Source organism: Atheta coriaria, unplaced genomic scaffold, assembly GCF_025399875.1.
Source record: "Atheta coriaria isolate IRGN ID8LTWV9N9 unplaced genomic scaffold, Caltech_Dcor_3.1 hic_scaffold_2_pilon, whole genome shotgun sequence".
Classification (NCBI taxonomy): Eukaryota; Metazoa; Arthropoda; class Insecta; order Coleoptera; family Staphylinidae; genus Dalotia; species Dalotia coriaria.
This window is the reverse complement of record NW_027045444.1, coordinates 5502904-5525605: the sequence shown is the minus strand read 5'-3', so window position 1 is coordinate 5525605 and position 22702 is coordinate 5502904. Positions and strand designations below refer to the sequence as shown.

At 34.0% G+C, this 22702-nt stretch overlaps 8 protein-coding genes across 9 annotated transcripts; 5 read left to right on the top strand and 3 right to left on the bottom strand.

Moving 5' to 3' along the window:
• Positions 1-1592: 1592 nt before the first annotated feature.
• Positions 1593-4171, bottom strand: LOC135803221 (aminomethyltransferase, mitochondrial-like). Its single transcript, XM_065316804.1, has 3 exons — positions 3837-4171; positions 2776-3310; positions 1593-2029 (listed from the first exon to the last, which is right to left on the bottom strand). The coding sequence occupies exons 1-3, from the start codon at positions 4087-4089 to the stop codon at positions 1609-1611; spliced, it is 1209 nt and encodes a 402-aa protein (XP_065172876.1). The 5' UTR covers positions 4090-4171; the 3' UTR covers positions 1593-1608.
• Positions 4172-6797: 2626 nt separating this feature from the next.
• LOC135800583 (uncharacterized) lies at positions 6798-8051 on the top strand. Its single transcript, XM_065313855.1, has 2 exons — positions 6798-6999; positions 7759-8051. The coding sequence occupies exons 1-2, from the start codon at positions 6833-6835 to the stop codon at positions 7940-7942; spliced, it is 351 nt and encodes a 116-aa protein (XP_065169927.1). The 5' UTR covers positions 6798-6832; the 3' UTR covers positions 7943-8051.
• Positions 8052-8288: 237 nt separating this feature from the next.
• On the top strand, positions 8289-9507 carry LOC135800549 (paired box protein Pax-6-like). Its single transcript, XM_065313812.1, has 4 exons — positions 8289-8450; positions 8578-8701; positions 8754-8947; positions 9000-9507. Exons 1-4 carry the CDS (start codon positions 8360-8362, stop codon positions 9356-9358), a joined length of 768 nt encoding a protein of 255 aa, XP_065169884.1. The 5' UTR covers positions 8289-8359; the 3' UTR covers positions 9359-9507.
• Positions 9508-10163: 656 nt separating this feature from the next.
• LOC135800539 (structure-specific endonuclease subunit slx1-like) lies at positions 10164-11468 on the bottom strand. The gene is made up of 3 exons (XM_065313801.1): positions 11190-11468; positions 11054-11105; positions 10164-10974 (listed from the first exon to the last, which is right to left on the bottom strand). Exons 1-3 carry the CDS (start codon positions 11366-11368, stop codon positions 10396-10398), a joined length of 810 nt encoding a protein of 269 aa, XP_065169873.1. The 5' UTR covers positions 11369-11468; the 3' UTR covers positions 10164-10395.
• A 368-nt stretch (positions 11469-11836) lies between these two features.
• LOC135800568 (synaptobrevin-like) lies at positions 11837-13450 on the top strand. Of its 2 annotated transcripts, none has more exons than XM_065313843.1 (3): positions 11837-12023; positions 12260-12559; positions 12782-13450. In XM_065313843.1, the coding sequence occupies exons 2-3, from the start codon at positions 12277-12279 to the stop codon at positions 12796-12798; spliced, it is 300 nt and encodes a 99-aa protein (XP_065169915.1). In that variant the 5' UTR covers positions 11837-12023; positions 12260-12276; the 3' UTR covers positions 12799-13450. The 2 variants fall into 2 exon arrangements, with proteins under 2 accessions (XP_065169915.1, XP_065169907.1); XM_065313835.1 differs by having other exon boundaries at positions 11838-12023; positions 12799-13450.
• A 1714-nt stretch (positions 13451-15164) lies between these two features.
• LOC135800557 (mesencephalic astrocyte-derived neurotrophic factor homolog) lies at positions 15165-16219 on the bottom strand. The gene is made up of 3 exons (XM_065313824.1): positions 16061-16219; positions 15745-15966; positions 15165-15680 (listed from the first exon to the last, which is right to left on the bottom strand). Exons 2-3 carry the CDS (start codon positions 15946-15948, stop codon positions 15378-15380), a joined length of 507 nt encoding a protein of 168 aa, XP_065169896.1. The 5' UTR covers positions 15949-15966; positions 16061-16219; the 3' UTR covers positions 15165-15377.
• A 208-nt stretch (positions 16220-16427) lies between these two features.
• LOC135800883 (eukaryotic translation initiation factor 3 subunit C-like) lies at positions 16428-20212 on the top strand. The gene is made up of 6 exons (XM_065314223.1): positions 16428-16534; positions 16767-16875; positions 16934-17964; positions 18029-18238; positions 18500-18869; positions 18929-20212. Exons 2-6 carry the CDS (start codon positions 16786-16788, stop codon positions 19991-19993), a joined length of 2766 nt encoding a protein of 921 aa, XP_065170295.1. The 5' UTR covers positions 16428-16534; positions 16767-16785; the 3' UTR covers positions 19994-20212.
• A 411-nt stretch (positions 20213-20623) lies between these two features.
• LOC135800895 (uncharacterized) lies at positions 20624-22233 on the top strand. Its single transcript, XM_065314230.1, has 4 exons — positions 20624-20723; positions 20783-21010; positions 21087-21318; positions 21376-22233. Exons 1-4 carry the CDS (start codon positions 20700-20702, stop codon positions 22182-22184), a joined length of 1293 nt encoding a protein of 430 aa, XP_065170302.1. The 5' UTR covers positions 20624-20699; the 3' UTR covers positions 22185-22233.
• Positions 22234-22702: the final 469 nt, after the last annotated feature.

Sequence of the window (22702 nt, the reverse complement as noted above, 5' to 3'; positions counted from 1 at the left end):
AATGTTACAAGTTAAATATAGATTATTTTCTCAACGTAATCTTATAAACAAAGCCCTGCGGCAGTGTTTAGCTTACTCGGACGCGTGTGGCGGCAAGATTCGTCACGTTTAAGGACGTCCAAAGGACGAACACGGAAATTTCACACGATTATCGATTGCTGCGACTCTCCTTTATAATTCACACGCTAAACATGTGTTCAACGATCGCACAACGTCAATAATACAAAATATTAACATTTACAACATAAACAATTAATATTTCTATCAACAAATTGCATTTTTGCATTAAAAAAACACAAAAAACCTTCAAAAACGCTTAAAAACACTAAAAAACAATTAAAAACGCATACATTTTATTAAAAACAAAGTAAAATATGATTATATTGTTGTTAATTGTTTAAACAATTAATTTTTTCAATGAATTTTCGTTTAAATTTGATTTTTATGAAAACAATTCCACTGGATTCCAGTATATATTGGAATAGGTACGGAAGCACGAAATGTAGTTCACGATCGCGCCGACGCAACAGTCGTGTGGAGGCGGCGGGGGCGGCGGCATGCGGGGCGGCTAAATAAAAATCGATTTTCCATACTCGGCCGCTCGCGCGCCGCACTCAAGTCGTCGCACAAGCCGCGCCAAGCATGAGAATGTTCCAAAACTGACAACCCCCCAAATCAACCGCCTTCAAATTTTAATTATTCCCAATCAATCCCCTTAAAATTTAAAAATAGTTTTGTATTGTTTTAGTTTTTTCTAATTTACTCATAAAATAATCAAGATATTTCAATTATTTAAACGCTGTTTTGTAGCTGGTTAAATTACCTACAATTTAATGTATAACATGTATAGTTTATATTATTGGAGGCGGCGTTATTATAAGTTAAAGTAAAAATTTAATTAAAAATGTTTTTTGTTACATTTTCATGAATTACGCTGTTGTTATTAATTTAAATTAAATAATCAATACGTTGACTCATAGAGTATGAAATTCCCTACAATTTAATGTATGACTCAAATGGGTAGTGCTTATGGGGGCGGCGCAATTTGCGTCTAAAGATGATAGTCTTTCACAATACGATGAATGCGATGTATTTGTGTTTTGTTCGTGTGTGAGCTTACATTTCGCGTTGTTATCACTGTTATCACTTGACCTGGGGGCAGCGTCTGGAGGCAGAGGTGGTGCACACGCACGCCGCAGTTTCGCCGCTCCTTGACGGTGGGGTATGTACACGCACTGCACTGCACTGTTCGGCGACGCTCTCGGCGAGAATCCTTGGCGGCGGCGGCGGCGGCGGCAGCAGCGGTCTCGGTGGCGGTACGCCTCGGCGACGTATTGATGTGCGGGGCGCCTCTCGCGCCTGACGTCAGACTGCCGCGCGGCGCCGGCGCACCGCACGCATGGTGGTTACTGCCGCGCTACGCCGCCTCCAGGGGGGAAATATTACAGGTTTCTGTAATTTTATACATCACTACCTATATTATCAACTATTCTATTACAAATACTTGTTGTAGATGACACCAGATGGCGTTACTATACAAAAATAACCAAAAAATCAATTTTTTTCTGTTTTAAAAGTAATTAAAGCGGTAATTAATTAATAATTGGTTTATTTCTTTCTGTAATAATGTGCTGGTACAAATGGCATCTTTGCCACTTCGGCTGCATACAGTTTTCCGCGTATTTTCAGCTGAACTTGAGTTCCAGCCTTGGATATTTCCGTCGGAACATAACCCATTGCGATGTTTTTGCCTAAAGATGGCGCTGGGCAACCGGATGTTACTGTGCCGATATCTTTGCCATAGGATGAGACAATAATGGCGTCATGACGCGCTGGTGGGCCTTCTTTGGAAATTAGTCCGACGCGTTTAATCTCTGATTTTTCTTTGATTTGATGCAGGATTTGTTTTGCACCTGGAAAGTCAGCAGCTTCACGACGTTGTTTGTCTACTAGCCAGGTTAGGGCTGCTTCCACCGGGGTGGTTTTTGTGGACATGTCACTTCCGTAGAGACATAAACCTGCTTCCAATCTAAAAAAAAAAGTATTGAAAATTTTGAGAAAAATAAATTTTGCGGCTGGAATAATTATGATAGAAGAGATATTTATATATCAAATTAAAGCTATTTAAATGTACTTTGGAATTCATGACAGACATTTTAAATATTTGTTTTGTAGATGGCGTTATAAACAATCAAAATAAAATTTTTTAAATTATTCATACAAAAATTAAAAATTTTTTGATTTAATTTTATGTTTATACTAATTAGTCTATTTTTACTATTTAAATATCACGTGATAGAGAATTAAATTATCCTTAATGTGTATTTTAAATTTTCTAAATATATTGTTTATCAAAAAAGTTATGCGTTCTGAAACTTAAAGAATAAAATTTTAACGAAAATTAAATTTGTCTTATAAATTACCTATTTTCAAAACTAAATTGCGCAGAAACTACTTATTGTATTTTCTTTATTTAAACGACATTTTATAAACAATTAAATTATCTTCCAAATTCATATTGAATAATTAAGATATTTTGTTTACTATTGCAGTTATTGTGTTTTTATTATAAAATGAAAGTTTCTAACAAAAATCTTTTTTTCATAAATTTAAAAATAAAAACAAAAATAGTTATTACACAACAACAAAATATATATCAAACGATAGACAATTAAATTATCTATCATATGACATATAACTTGTTATCATATCTTTTGTGGTAATGAAATTATTCGCATGTAAACTTAACATAAATTTCTTCCTTTTCAACTTTACCTTAGCGAATCCCTTGCGCCCAATCCAGCCAACTTAACCTCTTCATTCCTCAACATTTCCTCAGCTATATACGCACTCTTAATAGCAGGAATAGAAATCTCAAATCCATCCTCTCCTGTATACCCACACCTGGATATCCTGCACCCTTTGATGCCTGCAACCGGTCCAACAACAGATTCCATGAAATACAAACTTTTGAGGTTAACATCTGTCAACTTCTGTAATGCCGCTGCAGCTTTAGGTCCTTGCAATGCTAATAGCGCTCGTTCAGCAGGATCATAGAATCGTATATTAATCTTTTCTCTTGTTTTCTTTTCGAATGCAAGTTGGCCTTGTTTCATGTGTCCCATGTCGTGTTCTTTTCTTCCCGCGTTCGAAACGACAAACAAGTGATCTTCAGCTACTTTTGTGATGATTAGATCATCGAGAATGCCGCCATTTTCATCAGTAAAGATTGTGAGGGTTGCTGAGCCAATAGGGAGGTTTTTTACACTCGCTGTTACGAGTGTTTCCATGAATTCACAACTTGCTTTACCTAAAAATTTTTATGTGAAGTTTAGGGGTGGATAACTTGAAAAGTTATTGTTGGATCTTAAAATTCAAATAAATTATAAAAATATGGTTATTTGTTAGTAATTGTTGTTAATATAGTTATAAAATATTATTAATTACTAGTGATAAAATCAATTTTAATTATTTCAAAATTTTTTAAGAAATAAAAATTTAAGTCTACTTTAAACATTAATATCTCTGAAATTATTTAATATTTTTGAAAAATTTAGACGGAATATAAAAGTTTATATAATTGTTTATAACTACAAATAATTTCATTTAAATATAACGATATTTACTATTTATTATTAATTATTTAAAAAATAACACTTTTATCAAAAAAATGTAACATCAACTTTAAATCCTAATATCTTTTAAACTAATTATTATAAGGTAACCCATCAAGTTTAAAACGATAGTTTAATTAATTACCTATAAACTGTATGAATTTCGTTAAGATATTTTAATTTATAACCCTCAAAATACAAAAACAAAATAAGTTTTCTTACCTTGAATTTCCGTTTGTAACATATGTGAAACATCAAACAAAGATGCGTTTTCTCTTGTGAAAACATGTGAATTACTAATAGATTGATCTGCATATTGTACAGGTAACATAAACCCTCCAAAATTCACCATTTTACCGCCTTTCTGCACATGAAAGTCGAATAAAGACGTTTTTGTCGCCGAACTGCATTGTCGCACATTCTTCCGAACACAATTTCCTTTACTCAAGATAATTCGATGTAAATTCCTCAACATTTTAAAGTTTAGACTTAGAAGTAAGTGCCGTAACTGACTGAATTTAATATGTAATCGATAGTAATGGAATTAAATTGATGAAGTTGAGATGATCGGGTGAAACAGGTCAACGTTGAGTAATAAAGATTAATAAAGATTAGGTTAAGTCAAAGTCAGTTACGATGGTGATTCAAGTCAAATCAGAGAGTTATCAGTGAATGATGTAAAGTTTTTATTAGTTGTGGCGAGAAAAATAAGTTTATGATGGTTATAAATTTGTTTTTTAATGTCAGTTTAACAAAAATTATAAAATATTATTTTAGGTAATTTTAAATGTGAATATCTTTTAAACTGTGAGAGATATTTATATTTTCGTACCAGCATTTGATAAGGAATTTATTTGCGATTAATATAGTATAGGTTTATAATATTTTAGTAAGTGGTTTGTTAATTACAGGTTAAAATACAATTAAATTGAAAAATTGTTAAATTTCAGTGAAATATAACTTTAAGATGTAATAACTTAAAAAGTAAGATGGATAAAATGATTTTCTTTGATGAAATGAATAAATAATTTAATTTTGCTTTTATTTGACTCGATTTGATGATTAATAATCAAAAATTCCGTTAATTACAGTCAAAATTATACAAGAAGTAAATTGGAAAAACTTTTTCAGATTTCTTTATTTTTGTCAATTTCATTGCTAAATAAAATAAAAACTAATTAAGATAACTGCAGTTTTCTTTTATTACATGATTAAATAACTAATTAAGAATATAATTTTATAAATTTTACGTAAATCTACCAGGTGGTTCAATAATTATCATAAAAAATGAAAATAAAATGCGTTTTTGTAAAACTACTAAGTTAATTGTTAATAAATTTGTATAAATAACCAATACTTAATATCTTTTTTCATAAATATATACATAATTTATATAAGAATACACAATCTAAATTTGATACAGATACACCAAGTGGTTCACGAATTATCATAAAAAAACTAAAAACAAAGACGAAGAAAATTATATAATCTAAGTTTCTGTAAAACTGGAAGGAATTCTTTGCGTTTTGTCCAGATAAAAATAGTAATTTTAAAGTACAGTTTTACACATGATGTAAATAGATCCACGTCTATGACGCACAAAGAAAAACGCCGAGAAAAAAGCGCATCGCAGCAAAACAGTTGCAATAAACTCGGAAATAAGAAGTCGAGTGTAAAAACTGAGCCGTCAGAACCGTCACAATGGTAATGAGTATTGTAATACACGTGATGGTAATGTAATGGTGATGGTAATGAAAGTATCATATTGTTGTGCGTTCTTACATGCGCGGATGCACCGTTAGCAAGACCATAATCGAGTTTTGAAGACGTTTTTGCATACATTGTTTTCTGCTGTTTCTTCTCCTGTTGCTTCGCTTATTTGCGGTTTTTCGTTAATTTTATATGCCGTTTCATTGCCTACAGAACTGTGTGCTTAATTATTTCATAATAAGTAATATACGTGTGATTATTTTGCGATTTTTGCAGAGAAACAGTGTCAAAATGTCAAAAGAAGAACTGTTAGTAATGCGGTCAAAACTTAAATTGACTTTTTTTATATTTTTGGAGATTATTACTGAATCGCTCGGTGGAATTTAACCAAATTAAACTAATATACTCTAGAATTATTGGTTTATTATGTTATGTAAAGAAAATTGTGTTATTGTTGTTAGTTTCTTAGTTATTAACAATTAAAATTGACAAAACTAAATATTTTCAAAAATATGATTTGCACTAAACTTTTTGCTTTAATTATTAAAGCACTTAGTATATTATCATGAAATTAGGTGAGTACAATTATAAATAATGCCTTTATAGTTTGCTGAAATAATAATAAAATTATTTAGTTTGGTTCATGAGTTATACGTTGTTTAAATGTTGGATAACTTTATATATTGTTATGTTTTACTCTTAATTTGCATTTAATTAGTATTTTTGCTGTAATTAACAAAATATTGGGTCAATATCTACCAAAATTAGCACAAATATTGTTAATATATGTATTTATAAGATACCAAAAGAAAAAGTAAATTATCTTTTATAGTTTTTAAATTATAAGCTTTTAAAATTTAAACTTTTTCAAAAAACAAAAAACGACACAAAAATGACTTTTGTTACAATTTTTACTATAATTATTGTTACAATTTACAAAATATTATAAAAATTAGTCAATATTTACTCAAATAATTTATCTATCATATGAAATTTAAAAAATTAAATTATCTGTATTACTTTCAGAGTTATTAGCTTTCAAAATTATCTTAAATTTGTACCAAACTTTTTTCTTATCAACTTTCTTTCGCTCACCATTTTCGTCCCTATATTAATACCTTATTGAATATGCACTCATTAATTTTGAGTACTTTGAATGCGAACCTGAACCTGAACTTGAACCACTCTCGGCGACGTGTTCGTATGCGGGCCAGACGATTAATTCGGACGAGACCTACTTCTCGCGCGCCTTTTTCGTGGAGAGGACGTGGAGGTGCAGAATGAAGACTTTGCACACCACGCATACAACGCAGCACGCAAATGTATACTGTTTGTTCGCTAACTGTACATCAACATTCAACGCTTATTGATATTCGGTGTGCGATGTCTCACCAGGGGTATTCTTCATTCAACATTCAAACATTCAACAACAAAACTTTGCGCAACAAGACATAACGCTGGGTTAACGTTGGTTTCTGGTGCTAAATTTGACGTTAAAGTGTTAAGAAATGTTCGTGTGTCGTTCACCGATGTTCAAATTGTTTATTTTATTGTTAGTCATTGTTTTGATTACGTACAGCGATGCGAAACGCAAGAAGAACAAAAAGTTTGGTAAAAATGCGTCGAATAAGATGATTTTGAGGCAGAAAGAGACTAATGCTGTTGATTTTATAAGGTATTGTTTATTATTCTATATTATTAAACTATATTTTTAGTAAATCTACTACGTACTTATTTGTTATAAATAAAATTATTGAAAAAAAGTGATATTTGATCCAAAACTTTAGGTTTTTTGAAAATAGGAAATTTTAAATGCAAATAACAGGCAAACTATATAAGATAATCCATTTTTTCTTTTAACATCTTGTTAATAATTTACTACAGAATAGTTAATTATAATTTAACACTAATATACTGAGTGTTACAGAAATTATGGCTAAATTTCCAACATATTGCATAAATATCCGAACATTTAACTTTTTGAAATTTAAGTTTAACTTTGGGTAAAGATAAAACAAAAAGTATTAACAATTTTAACAATATTCTTTCAACATATTATTAACAATTTCATTTTAAACAATTTTGTCTAATTTTATGTAAATCTACCAAGTGGTATAGAAATTATAAATAAAAATATAACAAAAAACAAGATAAAAATTATTCACATAAAATTGAATATTTTTATCAATTTTATACCAAAATAACTAATAAACTAATAAAGATAATTTACTTTTTTCTTCATCAGCTAATAGTTATACTAATTACAAATACATTTCCAAAGTTTTGTATAAATTCATAGTTTAGTTCAAATTTTATAAACAAATTTCTGTCAAAACTCATAAATATAACATTTTACATAGTTTCGCCTATAAAAATTAATCTTTTATGCAATATTTTTAATGTACAACTACAATTAACATTTAAACATTCTCAGATTAGCAGTAATGCGATTAATCTATGGCATTGCATCGCGTTTCGGCTTGGGCGAGCAGATATCTGGCGCTCTCAACGGTGCATTCGTCCCACCAGGAGTCGATCCCGAATACAGTGACTACGGCGATGATGATGGTGGCTTCGGTCTGCTGGACCGCGACGAAGATGACGATTACGACTATTAAACACATGCGAAACACCAATAACCAACATAAACCTACTTAAATCCACTTATTACATTAACTTATTCTCTAAATGTACAAAAATGTTTACAAAAACACTTCCAAAGACTTGTATATATATTATTACATATTAATTTATATAAAATAAACTATTCTCATAAAGAAATCATGTATTACGATATAATTTTATGTTTTGTGCGTTGTACCGAGTAAAAATGTATTTTACACAAGAAACCATAAAAACGAATCGAGGTAACTAAACCTGAGGGTTAGGGGTTGAACGTGTGTGGAAATCTTTACTCGGCGCGCTTTTCCGGCTTCCGAACTTGAAGTACCACGTCGTCCTGCACATTTTATTCCGGAATCCACTCCCGAGACGAGTTTGCGAAGATATTTCAGTGTTTTTCACGAGTTTTCAAGATGGATCTCAAACCGGAAGACCATCCACAGTTAAACGGGTGGGAATTACTTCATTCGGACGCAGCGAGTGAACCGGAAGCGCAGAAGTACGGTTAGTGAATGGCGTAGGTTAATTAGATTTAGAATTAAGTCTGGCGAGCGTCTGGCTGAGGGTGGGAGGACGCTAAATGCAATTATTTATTATTAAATTAATGCGAATCCAATCCATAACTCGTTAGATTTCCTCGAGAACATTGCGGAGGAGTATGGTGGTGGTAACAGTGGTAACAACAATGGCGCGGCCGGAAGTGAGCTGGAAACATGTCGCGGGGCATCGGGGAAGCGAAAACAACGACGATATCGGTATGTAAATCAATTAAAACGTTATTTTTAGTTGTTTATTGTGTGGTTTTAGTACTACGTTCTCAAATTATCAACTTGAAGAACTAGAAAGGGCTTTTCAGAAGACACATTACCCGGATGTGTTCTTTAGAGAAGAGTTAGCGTTGCGAATTGATCTGACTGAGGCTAGAGTGCAGGTTTGGTTCCAAAATCGGCGCGCAAAATGGCGGAAACAAGAGAAAAACATTCCCAAAACAAATCAAACAAGTAAACTCGTTTAAAACTTTATAATACACTTAAATATTTTGTTTTCTTGCAGTTTCTATTTGTTCAACACCTTTAGAAAGCCCCCTGATGCAAATTCACAACGATGTGGCTCACTCATCTTCAAATCTCTTCAGTTTGGGATTGGAATGGCCAATGTTGAACCCTTTTCAACCCTCAAACACAATGCATCTTTCTTTGGACTCTGATGATGGCATTCTTAATGAAACTGTATTGATTGCAGACAGGATTACGAATTCTTTGCAGTTACCAGCTGTAAATGGTATTAATATGGATAGTATACTGCTTGGGGAAGATTTTAACGATCGAATAGGTTTAATTAACGATGCAAATCAAGAACCAATTACAATTGATCCGGAATTGTTGACGTTAAAGCCGAAAATAATGAATTAAACTTTTTATTTGATAATAACAGCTTATAACAGCTATAAAAGCTTTAAATAATGAATATTAAGTTTATTAGAAACAGTTATAGATGCTTTGCTCAATTGTATGTAACTGTAAATAATTGTTTATAGAAATAAAACAAGGCGTAATGATTATTTAATTATTTTTGAAATTACTTGAAAAAATAAATTATTCGCGGTGTATAAATTAATATCAGGTTATTCAATGTAAAATTTGCTATAATTTGATGTCTTACACGATGTTTTACGTTAATTTTTACAGATTTTATAAGCAATTGAAGTTTGTATTAATTTTGCTCAAAATTTGAATTCAAATTGACTGAAACTAGCGCCACGCGGTTGCAACTGCAACAGGTCTTTTTCATGATGGCCGACGTCCATAAGAATACACGCGTTGTAACCATAGCAACGCGAAGTTTTTCTCACTTGCTGTTTCGACCAATGACAAACAAGAACGCAAATGGTGAAAATAATGACGTGCACTTCCGGTGAGTTTGAAATGACAGCGTGAACAGAGGTGAAAATAATGTAAATACAACGATTAACAACAAATAAAACAATGTGCAGTTAAAATTTATAGTGAAACTCATCACTAACCTTTGGTGTTGTCACTAGCAGTGAGTATAAACTGGTTTTTGTTGAATTAATCGTAATATTTTGATAGGTTAGGTTAACTTGGGTTTAGGTGAAGAGATTTGGTTGTTTTGAATAAGTAATTAGTGAATAATTCTTTAATGAACTTAGGTAGGACAATGAATCTTACGACGTTGTATTGAGTAACAAATTGTGAATAAACAGTGTAAAAATTTATTGAAAATCGATGCTACATCAATAGTTACAGGTATACAAAGTTGAAAACAGTTAAAATTAATTAAATTTACTGTAAATACTTATAAAAACATACAAACAATAAAAGTTTTACAAGAATATATGCTAAATGTAATACTAAATCGTTGTGTATAAGAATTGCGCCGGTAACTATAACAGTTTTTGAATTATCAGTAAAAATATAAAGTTTTTAAGTTAATTTTCATCACTATCACTAAGTTCTTCATCAATCTCTGTTGTTTTGATTGTAATCATCTCATTTCTATAAAATCCTTTCAGTTTCCTAATGAGATCACCCCATAAAAACTCCCCATCACATTTCGGACATTTTCCTACAATTGGCACGAATTCTCCAGGCTTTAAAAACAATTTACTTAAACAAATCAAGTGTGCAGTCATACTACAATCATTATTGATACATTCCAGCTTATGTTTAACAATTATTTCATAGCAAATGCTGCAAATATCAATTCTCTCTTGGTTTGTTTGGCTTGGTTGACTTAATTGTGTTTTCTTTGACTTTGAAAGCTTTTTACTTATCACAGTTCCTTCAACTATAGGCATATGAAGGGGTGGAAGTCTTTCCAGTGGGAAATTCTGTTTGAAAGACTCATCCAGCCACCGGACGGTTAATGGCAGGCGATTCCATGGTCCAACGCGTAGCATTTCACTCAAAATGCGAAGACAATAGTCGAAAACTTTCTCGCGGGGCTTCTTACGTTGTACTTTGTTGAGTCGGCGAGAAATTGTTGGGTGTTGCCATGCCCATTCAAACTAAACATCAAAAAAAGAGAATTACTCAATAAAATGTCAATATTTTAATTAAAATTAGCTTTTACATGGTGGTACTCACTCTTAGAGCTGCTATATCATTAGGAAATCCATGAATTATCATTACCATTGTCCTAAAAACACAAAATATTAATATTTTAAAGAATAATTTAAGTTTTTTAGGGAAATATTTTGTAAATAATGTTTAAATTAATTACCATGGTCCCTTTTTGCTTGTTCTTCGTGCTCCACCTGCCTGAGTGCCTTTATTGTGCTGTTTTATTCTTCTATTTGGGTTTACAGTGTAACCAATGTAGGTTCGACCCAAATATTTAGGATTTTTGCAATATAATAAATAAACCCCATGAAAATTCTCAATAACAGCTTCTTCAGACATTGTAACACATCCTAATCTATCATTCTAATCATTAAAACAAGTGGAAATCGGTGTAATTAATAAATTATCTTCATTTTAAATGTTTAAAGTTATTCAAAACAAAACTCTTAGGTTATGCTTTTGTTCTAAGAGAAATATTTCTAGTTCTAGAGGGCGCTGTAAGCTGTTTATTTGAATTATTTTAACTTTTAGGGCTTTTCTTCTTACTTCCGGTGTTTTTCATGATGGCCGACCCCTATTTAAATACACGTGATGTAACCATAGCAACGCAAAATAATTTCCTGTTAGTGATAACCAATCAGAACTAGTTTTGGAACCTTTATCACTTCCGCTTAAATTTAAATTTGGTTTTGATTAATCCTATTATCTATTTTTAATTTGTTATCTTAAATTACTGCGAATTTTGCGTGTTTGATATTAAAAAGTTCTGATATTTAAATTCAAAGTCACATAGGTTGTTAGAATAGTCGCAAGAGGTCGTTGTAGAGCGCGGATGTCGCCTAATTTTAGCTGCTGACGTTTTTCGATAGCGTTTTTTGCTTTTAGCATTAATTGCAACATTCATTAGCGACCGCACGCAACCACGCAAGGAAAATTACAACAACCAAGTGCACTATTCGTTAATCTACGCATTGAAAATATCATTCCGGAAAACGTAAGTTGTGCATTTTTGTTCTTTAACCTGTTGCTCAACCCTGTCATGACTAATTTTTATCATATTTGTCCATACTTTACGTATTCTAACACTCTAATCGCTAATTGTATTTGCATTTATTACTCACGCATTCCAAAGGCCAGGAAAATGACGGTAATATACCCAATACAAAAACCCAAACATTATCTTTTAGCAATGATCATTTTGATTACAATATTAAAGCTTGCTTTTTGTAGAGAAAGAAACAATTACAATGGAGCCTAACACATCATCCGGCCAGAACAAAAACAATATGTTGGAGCAGACCCAGCAACAGGTGAATGAAGTGGTGGGCATCATGAGGGTGAATGTTGAGAAAGTCCTCGAGCGTGATCACAAGCTCTCCGAACTGGATAAACGCTCGGATATTCTCCAGGAAGGAAGCAAACGTTTCGAGCAACAGGCGCAGAAGTTGAAACGCAAATATTGGTGGCAAAACCTGAAAATGATGATCATTTTGGGAGTGATTGGAGTGATCCTGTTAATTATCATCATTGGTAAGCATGCAATCATTGAATCAAGGTCAAGTTATAGCAATTAAAATTGTTTATACTTATAAACATTGCTGTGAGTTGATTGGAATTCTATTTACTTTTGCACCGTTTTCTTTTCTTCTTTTTATTTTGCTGTATATGCTTGTATTATTTGTTTTTGTTGATTTTGAGTTGACTAGCACCGCTTTGTGTTGTTTTATGTTATCTGGAAATTTCCACTCAAAGAATGTATTTGGTCCTAGTGTCGATAAGTTCATCGGTGGGAGGTGATAGTTCTTCGCCCGCTCCGGAGACACAGGCTCCACCACCAGCCGAACCCGCCGCCGGCAACTAATGTCTGCATATTTATCTGATTATTTCAACCGTACTGCTGGACTGCGCTTGCGACGTCGACCCATTGGCACACGAATCTACTTCTTCATGCTCTGGATGTAGAAATCATCATAAATATCATATTGCTATTATTATTTGAAAGGAATTCATTAATTTAAAGACACGATAACATGCCAAAATTTGCTTTAGTTGATTGCTTATTGGAGAAGTTTTGTTATAATTATTGCTAGAATTTATTTAATCGAAAGTTTAGTTTGTTGATTGGATTTAGTAGCGTCCTTTGTTTTTTGGTAACACTTGATTTATCGCTATCGCACGCTAATCATAGATATCATCGGAGGATTCGCAGATGCGTTGATAGCGCGTCATTCTGTCTGTAGGTTTAATTCTATTATTACTGTTTTTGTGATTAACTATACATATATTATATGTGTCCAATTTAAGAAATATTGATCCTATTTTATATTGAATATATGTATTAAATAGAGATACGAATTTGTCATGTTTATATGTAGTATTAATATGTGTTGATGGAATTAATAATAAAGCGAGAACAAAGTAGTTTTCTTGTTTCCCACCCTATATTTTGCAATGGGGTGGTCCAATCTAATTGATTTTTTTGACAGCTTGTAGAGTGAGAATTGCTCTTTAATTTGATGTATTACACAACCCCTTAAAGGGCTTGGAACACCCCTAAACATGCCAGTAAACTTTGGTATATTTTGATAATTCTCAAAACACATGGCAGAAAACACCCTATATCTCACAAACGGCTGATCCAATCTGATTCTATTTTATATATGTTATAGATTAAGAGTTGCTCTTTAATTTCATGTATGACACAACCCTTTAAAGGGCTCGGAACACCCCTAAAAACGTCAGTAAACTTTGGTATATTTTGATAATTCTCAAAACACATGGTAGAAATCACCCTATATCTCATAAACGGTTCATCCAATCTTATTCTATTTTATACATGTTATAGATAAAGAGTTGCTCTTTAATTTGATGTATAACACAACCCTTTAAAGGGTTTGGAACACCCCTAAACATGCCAGTAAACTTTGGTATATTTTAATAATTCTCAAAACACATGGTAGAAAACACCCTATATCTCACAAACGGCTGATCCAATCTTATTCTATTTTATATATGTTATAGATTAAGAGTTGCTCTTTAATTTGATGTATGACATAACCCTGTAAAGGGCTTAGAACACCCCTAAAATGCCTGTAAACTTTGCTATATTTTGAAAATTCTCAAAACACATGGTAGAAAATACCATATATCTCCCAAACGGCTGATCCAACCTTATTCTATTTTGTATATGTTATAGATTAAGAGTTGCTCTTTAATTTGATGTATGGCACAACCCTTTAAAAGGCTCGGAACACCCCTAAAATTGCCTCTAAACTTTAGTATATTTTGAAAATTCTCAAAACACATGGTAAAAAACACGCTATATCTCACGAACGGCTCATCCAATCCTATTGAAATTTTATACATTTTGTAGAGGAAGAGTTGCTCTTTAATTTGATGTATAATTCCTAAAGAACCCGGAACACCCTTAAAAATGCCAACTAAAATCATGAAATTTGTACCAAAATGTCGTCTAATTCAAGTAAAATCTGTTGAAATTTTTAAAAATTTGTTGAAAATGTGCTGAATTTGATCAAAAATCGGTCGAAACTTTTTAACCTCCTCACACATTCTGCTACCCTAATATTATTAACTAATTTTCAGATTTATTTCGAGCCAAAATTATTTAAAAATATGCCCGCTATTGCCCTCTGTTAATCATATTCACTACTACGACTGACATTTTCAAAGCTTCAAAAGTTTTTAAAAATTAACATTACTTTGAAACCTCGCCAATAGAGGCTAGTTTAATTTCAAAACTTTCTCAGCCTCCTTGGACATTCTGATCTCCTAATAGCAAACACTGATTTTCAACAATTTTGAGAGCAAAATTTTGTTTCGTAAAGTCGAAAAATTACCTTGTTATATCAGGAACGCAGAATGTGCGAGTAGGCTGTGAAAGTTTTGACAACGAGCTGTCATCTGGTGACAAAGTACAGAAGTTTGTTTCAAAAAGTTTTTGTTGCACCCTGTAAGAGCTTTCAAAAACTTTTATCAAATAAAAATTTTGGCCGACAGATGGCGCTAGTATACACTTTTAAACTTTATTTTAACACAAAATAAAAAAATTAATTTTTTTGATGAATTAAAACTTTCAGGAGACACTTGAGTTGTCAAAGGGAAAATAAAAGCAGTATTCAATTACGAAAATATATTGCCATTCCAGAATGAAACAATACAAGACAAGATATGCGTGATAATAATTTCGAAATCAACACTGATATGAAAAACGCACAGAAACTAACAATTACAGTCTTCAACTTACACTCAAAATCTCAACCGGGTGCCAACGCGACGCGACAATTCAATTTAAGTTACAACTATAGAAATTTGTTACAATTATCCTAGATTACAGTTCAGAATGCACTACTTTCAATTCTTCTATTCTACTGATGAACTCCGACTTCTCAATGCAGCCGGTGCAATCCTCGCCCCAGTCGTTGATAATCCTCTTCAAGTCTCTCACTTTGAGCTTCTTCAGGTCCACGGTTTTCAAATCAATCTGCACATCATAACGCAAATCGCAAATTTGCGCGTCCTTCTTCTTCAGCTTCTCACAAATCTTATCTGAAGGCATGGACCATGACAAAGGCTTGGACATCTCACCAAGAATACCTGTAGCTGATGTTTCTAACCCTCCAAGGTAATAACACTAAAAACAACATTTAAACAATGAGTTTTTACACAAACAATAGAATAATGTTCTAAATACTTACAAATCTGTTCTCTTTATCTTTTACTTTCTTGCAGAACTCTTTAAATGCAGTTTCAATCTTTTTGGGATCTGTTTTCTCACTCGACTCTAATGTGGCAGCAAACTTGTCCAGAGTTTTAATGCAAACCTCACATTCTCCGGCTTTGAGCGCGCTGATACTGGCCACCGATACGAGGAGCACAAGAAAAACCACTTGCAGCTCCATTTTTAATTATAAAACAGCCTGGAAAACAATTTTTGGTGAGTTATTAGGTTATATCAGTTAAAGTCATAAAATAATGAATAAATAAATTGCAATGAATGAAACACGCGCCTACCTCAGCAAGAATAAAACAGTTGACGCAGGTGCGAGCTGTGGAATGTTTTGAGCAGTCCACGTTGCGTTGGCGATGAATTAATTGCGAGGAAACGAAATCATCAGAAACCGCTAGGCGAGCTCATAGAAGTTCAACGTTTTCGACAATTTGTCCTTACGTGATTGGTCCACGTTGGGTCCCCTTAAATTCTGTCAACTTAACATACATTAAGAATTATTAACAAAAAAACTAAATTATGTTGTTTAATAATATTATAGATAAATAAAACATAAAATATAAACGTTTATTTATATTTTTATTATATTAATATTGTTTAAAATACATAAGCAACCATATATACATCAATTCCGTACAAATTTTCAAGGTCAAGCTGTCAATCATACCAGTGGCAACAAAAATGTCCTCTAACACGTACGCCATTGCGCGTAAAAGGTTAAATTAGTTTCCGTGGTGGTTTGCAGTGGAAATTATAAGGTAAGTAAAGCGTTTTTGAACGAAAAAACGCTTCTAGTAAACGTAGCAACTATTTCCACACGTTTACCCCTTTAAATTTCAAAGATCCATGCTGTATTTCGCTTGTTTGATGTAAATTTATCTTAGCATCTGCCAAGTGCACATGTTTCTGATGGCTTGACATATTTTAGAATTTCATAACAATCTTTCATGTAATTAATTGATGAATACATCGGATTTCTGTCGGTTTCAGCTAATTGCAGCTGTTCAAGATGTCGAGGTTCTTCGCCGGCAGTGATTCCGACTCGGATAGCTCCTCTGATGAGGAGGTTATCCAAAGGGCACCAATCCCAACTTACACAGTATGTATTTCAGAATTCATTATAAATATTAATTTTATAATTAATTATGTTGGTATAGTTCAGTGATGATGATGAGGAAGTCAAACGCGTTGTCCGCTCGACAAAAGAGAAGCGTTTTGAAGAGCTCACAAACATCATCAAGCAAATACGAAATCACAAGAAGATTAAGGACATGAGCAGCATGCTTACAAGTTTTGAAGACTTGCAGAAAGCTTATGTGAAAGCAACGCCTGTCATCGTTAAAGAAGAAAATGGTCAAACGCCGCGCTTTTACACGCGCTGCTTGGTGGAACTGGAGGATTTCATCAATGAGATGTGGGAGGATCGCGACGGGCGTAAATCAATGAGCAAAAATAACAGCAAATCACTGGGATCAATGCGTCAAAAACTCCGTAAATATCTTAAGGACTTCGATGAAGATCTTGCGAAATTCCGCGAAAACCCAGACCAGCCTGATGAAGAAGAAGAGGAGGAGAAACGTGAACCCGAAGCTGATTCCGACTCCGAAGTCCCGGCGAAACCTGCGGCTAAACAAGCCGAACGTAAAGTTTCTCCTGATGACGATGAAGACTCCGACTCGGATGATTGGCCCTCAGATTCCGAGTCCGACGAATCCTCATCAGATGATGAAAAGTTCACAAGTATCCGAGAGAAGTTCTTAAAGAAAACCGGAGGTACGCAAGAAGACGACGAAGAGAAACAACGCTTGAAGGAAGAACGTCGTAAAGACCGCAAGGATAAAGAACGCCGTAAAGCTAAACGTGAAGAAGACGATGATGGCGATGGTGAATGGGAAACCGTCAAGGGTGGAGTTGCTATTCCCAGTGAGAAGCCCAAGATGTTCGCCAAGGATGCCGAAATTGATTTGAGTCTGGTAATTAAGAAGTTGTCCGAAATTATGGCAGCTAGAGGCAAAAAACGCACGGATCGTCGTGAACAGATTGAATTGTTGCATGAACTGCAGAATATCTCTGAGTTACATCAACTGGGACCGGCGATTAGTGTCAAGATTAAGTTCGCGATCATTTCGTCGATTTTTGATTACAATCCGAAGGTTTCCGATGCAATGAAGCCCGAATATTGGACTAAGTAAGTTTGTAGTATGAAATCTGATGCAATTGTTGTGCAATATTAAGTTTTGTTTTGTTTATAGGTTGATGGAACGCATGACTGAGTTGATGGACACTCTACATAAACATCCCGAAGTTATCATCTCTGAAAATGTCACCGATGAGACGGAGAATTATGAAACTGTGCCGTATCACGTGCGCGGGTGTGTTCTCACTTCTGTGGAGCGCTTGGATGATGAATTCATCAAGTTATTGAAGGAGTGCGATCCTCATAGTAATGAATATGTTGAAAGGTTAGTGAATTTTAAGGTTTTGTTAGGTAAATTTGTATTTTGGAAGCGCACAACTTCAAAATTAACAGAAAAAAAGGTAATTGTCTTTTGCTATGTTATAAATAACTATTAATGAATATTCTGACAAAATTTTGAGGTGATACACTGGGTGTTGTGGTAATTAGAGTTAAAATTACACGATTAAACAATTTTTACGGTTTACTACTTGAAATTTACTTGAAAAAAATGTTTAAATACCATACTTATTTATGTATTTTGTAGATTGAAGGATGAATGCAAAGTGGCAAGTCTTATTGAAAAAGTCCAGCTGTATTTGGAACGCACCAGCGTCCAATCAGAACTATGCCGCGTTTATCTTCGCAAAATCGAACACTTGTACTACAAGTTCGACCCGCGTGTCCTACAACAAAAGCAAGGACAAGTCCCCAAGGACGTCATCACTTCCGTGCAGGAAATGGAAAAGTTATGTCGTTACATCTACGCCAAGGATGGCACCGACCGTCTGCGAACTCGCGCCATTCTTTCGCACATCTATCATCACGCTCTTCATGACAACTGGTTCCAAGCCAGAGACTTGGTACTCATGTCACATCTACAGGAGACTATTCATCACTCTGATCCTAGCACACAGGTAATTATTTATTATTTTATTATTTATTTATGAAATAATCATTGAAATTTTCTTATTAGATTTTGTACAATCGTACAATGGCACATCTCGGCCTCTGCGCCTTCCGCCATGCAAACATCAAAGATGCACACAACTGTCTCGTCGATTTGATGATGACTGGCAAACCCAAGGAGTTATTGGCGCAAGGATTACTCCCGCAGCGTCAACATGAGCGCAGTAAGGAGCAGGAGAAGATCGAAAAGCAGCGCCAGATGCCATTCCACATGCATATTAATCTTGAATTGCTGGAATGTGTTTATCTTGTGTCTGCAATGCTGATCGAAATACCCTACATGGCTGCGCACGAATTCGACGCACGTCGTCGCATGATTTCGAAGACTTTCTACCAACAATTACGTTCTTCTGAGCGCCAGAGTTTGGTAGGACCCCCGGAGAGTATGCGTGAACATGTCGTCGCCGCGGCGAAAGCAATGCGCAATGGACACTGGGCCGCATGCAACACTTACATTATCAACGATAAAATGAATGCCAAAGTGTGGGATTTGTTCTATCAAGCGAACACTGTCCGTGAAATGTTGACGAAACTCATCAAAGAGGAAGCCCTGCGCACTTATCTCTTCACTTACTCGCATGTCTATGATTCTATCTCCATGGCGACTCTGGCTGATATGTTTGAGATGGAGAAACCGAATGTGCATTCGATTATTTCGAAGATGATCATCAATGAGGAGTTGATGGCTTCGCTGGATGATCCTACTCAGACTGTTGTGATGCATCGCAGTGAACCTTCGCGTCTGCAATCGTTGGCTATGCAGTTGGCGGATAAAATCAACAACTTTGTGGATTCTAATGAGAGAATCTTGGAGACCAAGCAGGGTAACTTCTTCCTGAGGGGTGGAAACCAAGGCAACTTCCGCGGTGATCGCCAGAACTACAGGAATAATAACCAGGAGTGGAACAGGCAGCGGCGCGATAGGGATAACCATCGTGGTGATCGTGATGGACACCGCGGTGATAATCATCGAGATGGACATCGCGATAATCACCGGGATGGGCATCGTGACAACCACAGAGATAATCATCGGGAGCGTCGTGAGAACAACTATCGCGATAGGGATAATTAGACGAGTTCAATTTGTATATGACATTTGTATTAGCCAGTGACCTGGCGCATTTCCAATTGATGATTACACAAAATTCAGCCGTAATATTTTGGTTTTTCCAGTTTTTAGAGTCAATTTTCTCGATTGTAATCGTATTTTTAATTAAACTCTTAGTTTTAACATTTATGCCCACATTGTTACAGAAGAATAAGTTTTGTTTTAATAAAATGTGCTGGAGAATTGAATGTTTGAGTTTATTGAATTTGAATTAAGGTTCTCAAAATGTTTTGTGTTAGTTTTGTACTACTGGCGACCTCTATCGGCCAAAAACTCAACCGCGAAAAAGTTCTAAAGCTTTGTGTACAGAGCGCACTCTGAACTTTCAAATATGAACTTTGCCTCGTCGCCACTAGATAGCAGCACAATCGCGAAGCTTTTATCGTCTCTGGGTTTTTAATATTTATTTTGTCGACTCTGCGAGGCAAAATCACGCAAAATTTGGTCTCGAAACGGTTGCAAATCAGTTTTTAATATTCGGATCGCAGAAGAAAGTACGAGGAGGCCCAGAACGTAAAAAGGCGCGTTAATTTAAATTTTAAAGTTTTGTAGCTTTGGAAATGTCAGTTGTGATAATATTTCTCATAGGCAGAGGGCACTACCAGTTCTATAATTCTGCTTTTTGTGTACATACTTGCAGTTTAGTAGGTTAACTGTTTTATTTATAATAATGCCTAATTGTGATAATTTAAACGTATGTTAAGTACTTATACTAATTACTCAATAGTAAAGCTTTGTTTTCTTTCATTTTAGACCTCACTCAACATCTCTGTTGATGATTTTTCACCAATTGCCAGCAGTTCGCAACAATGCAATGTTACCATGCAACAAGTGTTATCGAATACCAACAAAAGTCTTCATTTGTTGAAAAACCCAGACAAAAACAATCAAGAAACAAAGTTTGATCACATGTCAACCTCTGGGTTATGGTCTAGCTTTGAGAAACACAACTCAAATGAAAATGAACAAGAAATAACTTTGGTATGTTTTGATATGTTTAAAATTAGCTTAGTAGAGTTTAAAATGTTTTAATACAAGTATTTGTTGTTAATTTTAGACACAGTTACATAACATTGGATCTTCTAGTATACTCTGGAATTTAAAGTCATGGATAGATGCATCAGAAGAGTTTCACAAGGAAATGGAGTATTTAAATATAAATACTATCAAGAAACAAATGAAGAATTTGGTGGTGCCATTTCTAGTTGCAATCATTGACAAAGAAGACTGTATTCAAGACACTTTAAATGTTTATAATAGTGCTACATTTATTCTAAGAGATCCATCAGGTAAACACTTTAAATTTGTGTGCACATATTGCTTAATTGTTTGTTTTCTTATTGTAGGAACAATTAAAGCTGTGATTTCCAAAGATATTCTTAATGAAAATGAATATCTTGTTTCAAATTCCGTTGTGGTGCTCAGGAACTTCAGAGTTTTACAAATTAAGAAAGTATACTATATTATTTTAAACAAACAGAATCTGGAAGCAGTGTTTACGGGACACACAAAAGTTTCACTGCTAGCTCATCAAGAACTTCCAAAACATAATGTTTTTATAAATACTAAAGAAACTACTGATTTGCCATTAGAAAACAAAGAGAATAAGGCAGAGAAATTAACTAAAACAAGTTCTGTTATGCCAAAGCTAGCTTTAGAGTTAAATATTACAGACAACTCTAAAGTCTTCAATAATTCAGTAGTAAAATGTGATACAATGAACAAAACTGCAAATGCAAGAGACAGATTAAATCAGACTTCTTTTAAAATGCCTGATTTAGATTTTGATTTTGATGGTGAAATAGACTGTGATACAAATGAAGGCAGTAATCCCTTGAAAAGGCAAAAAATAGATGTTGAACATGCTAAGAAAAGTGATTCTGCTATATCTATTGATGCAAACTGCACTGATATTAAGAACAGTTTGGTTAATGTGAAACCCAAGCAAGCATTTAAGTTTGTGAAACGAAAAATAGAATTAGACAATAAGATATCAAATTTTGGATCTCATTTAGAAGAGCCACAACTTCAACAGACTGAAAAACCAGATATTTCCAGTCAAGTTGGAAGTACAACTGAAAAGCCTGAGGATAAACAGATTGTCGAGCAAGTATTTGAGGGGTTAGATGTATCTTGTTTGTTGGATGACTTTTAATGTTGTATTTTAGTACTTTTCTTGATTAAATGTAATTGTAAATGAATAATTGTTATAATTAAGTATTATTAGTTAGTACAGATGTACCCAAATAACAAAAATCAAATTGTTAACTTATTGTGTATCAAAATAAAATTAGAAAATCCTGCTACCGCCCTCTGTGAATGAAAAACCACAACAACTAAAAGTTCTATAGCTTTAAAGCTTCATCTCTACAGTGCGCATCATTAGCTTTCAAATATGAACTTCTACCTGTCGCCACTAGAGGTCAGCACAATCGCGCAGCTTTTATCCGCTATGTTCACTTTCTGTGATCCTAATATTCAATCTTTATTTTGTCGACTCTGCGAGGCAAAATCACGCAAAATTTCGTCTCGAAACGGTTGAAAATAAGTTTGTAATATTCGGTTCGCAGAAAGTACAAGGAGGCTGATACAGGTTTGGCGGCAACTTGTAGCGGCGGGTAAAATTAATGTTTAAAAATCTTTTTTCAGCAAGTGCAGCTTCTGTATAATTGG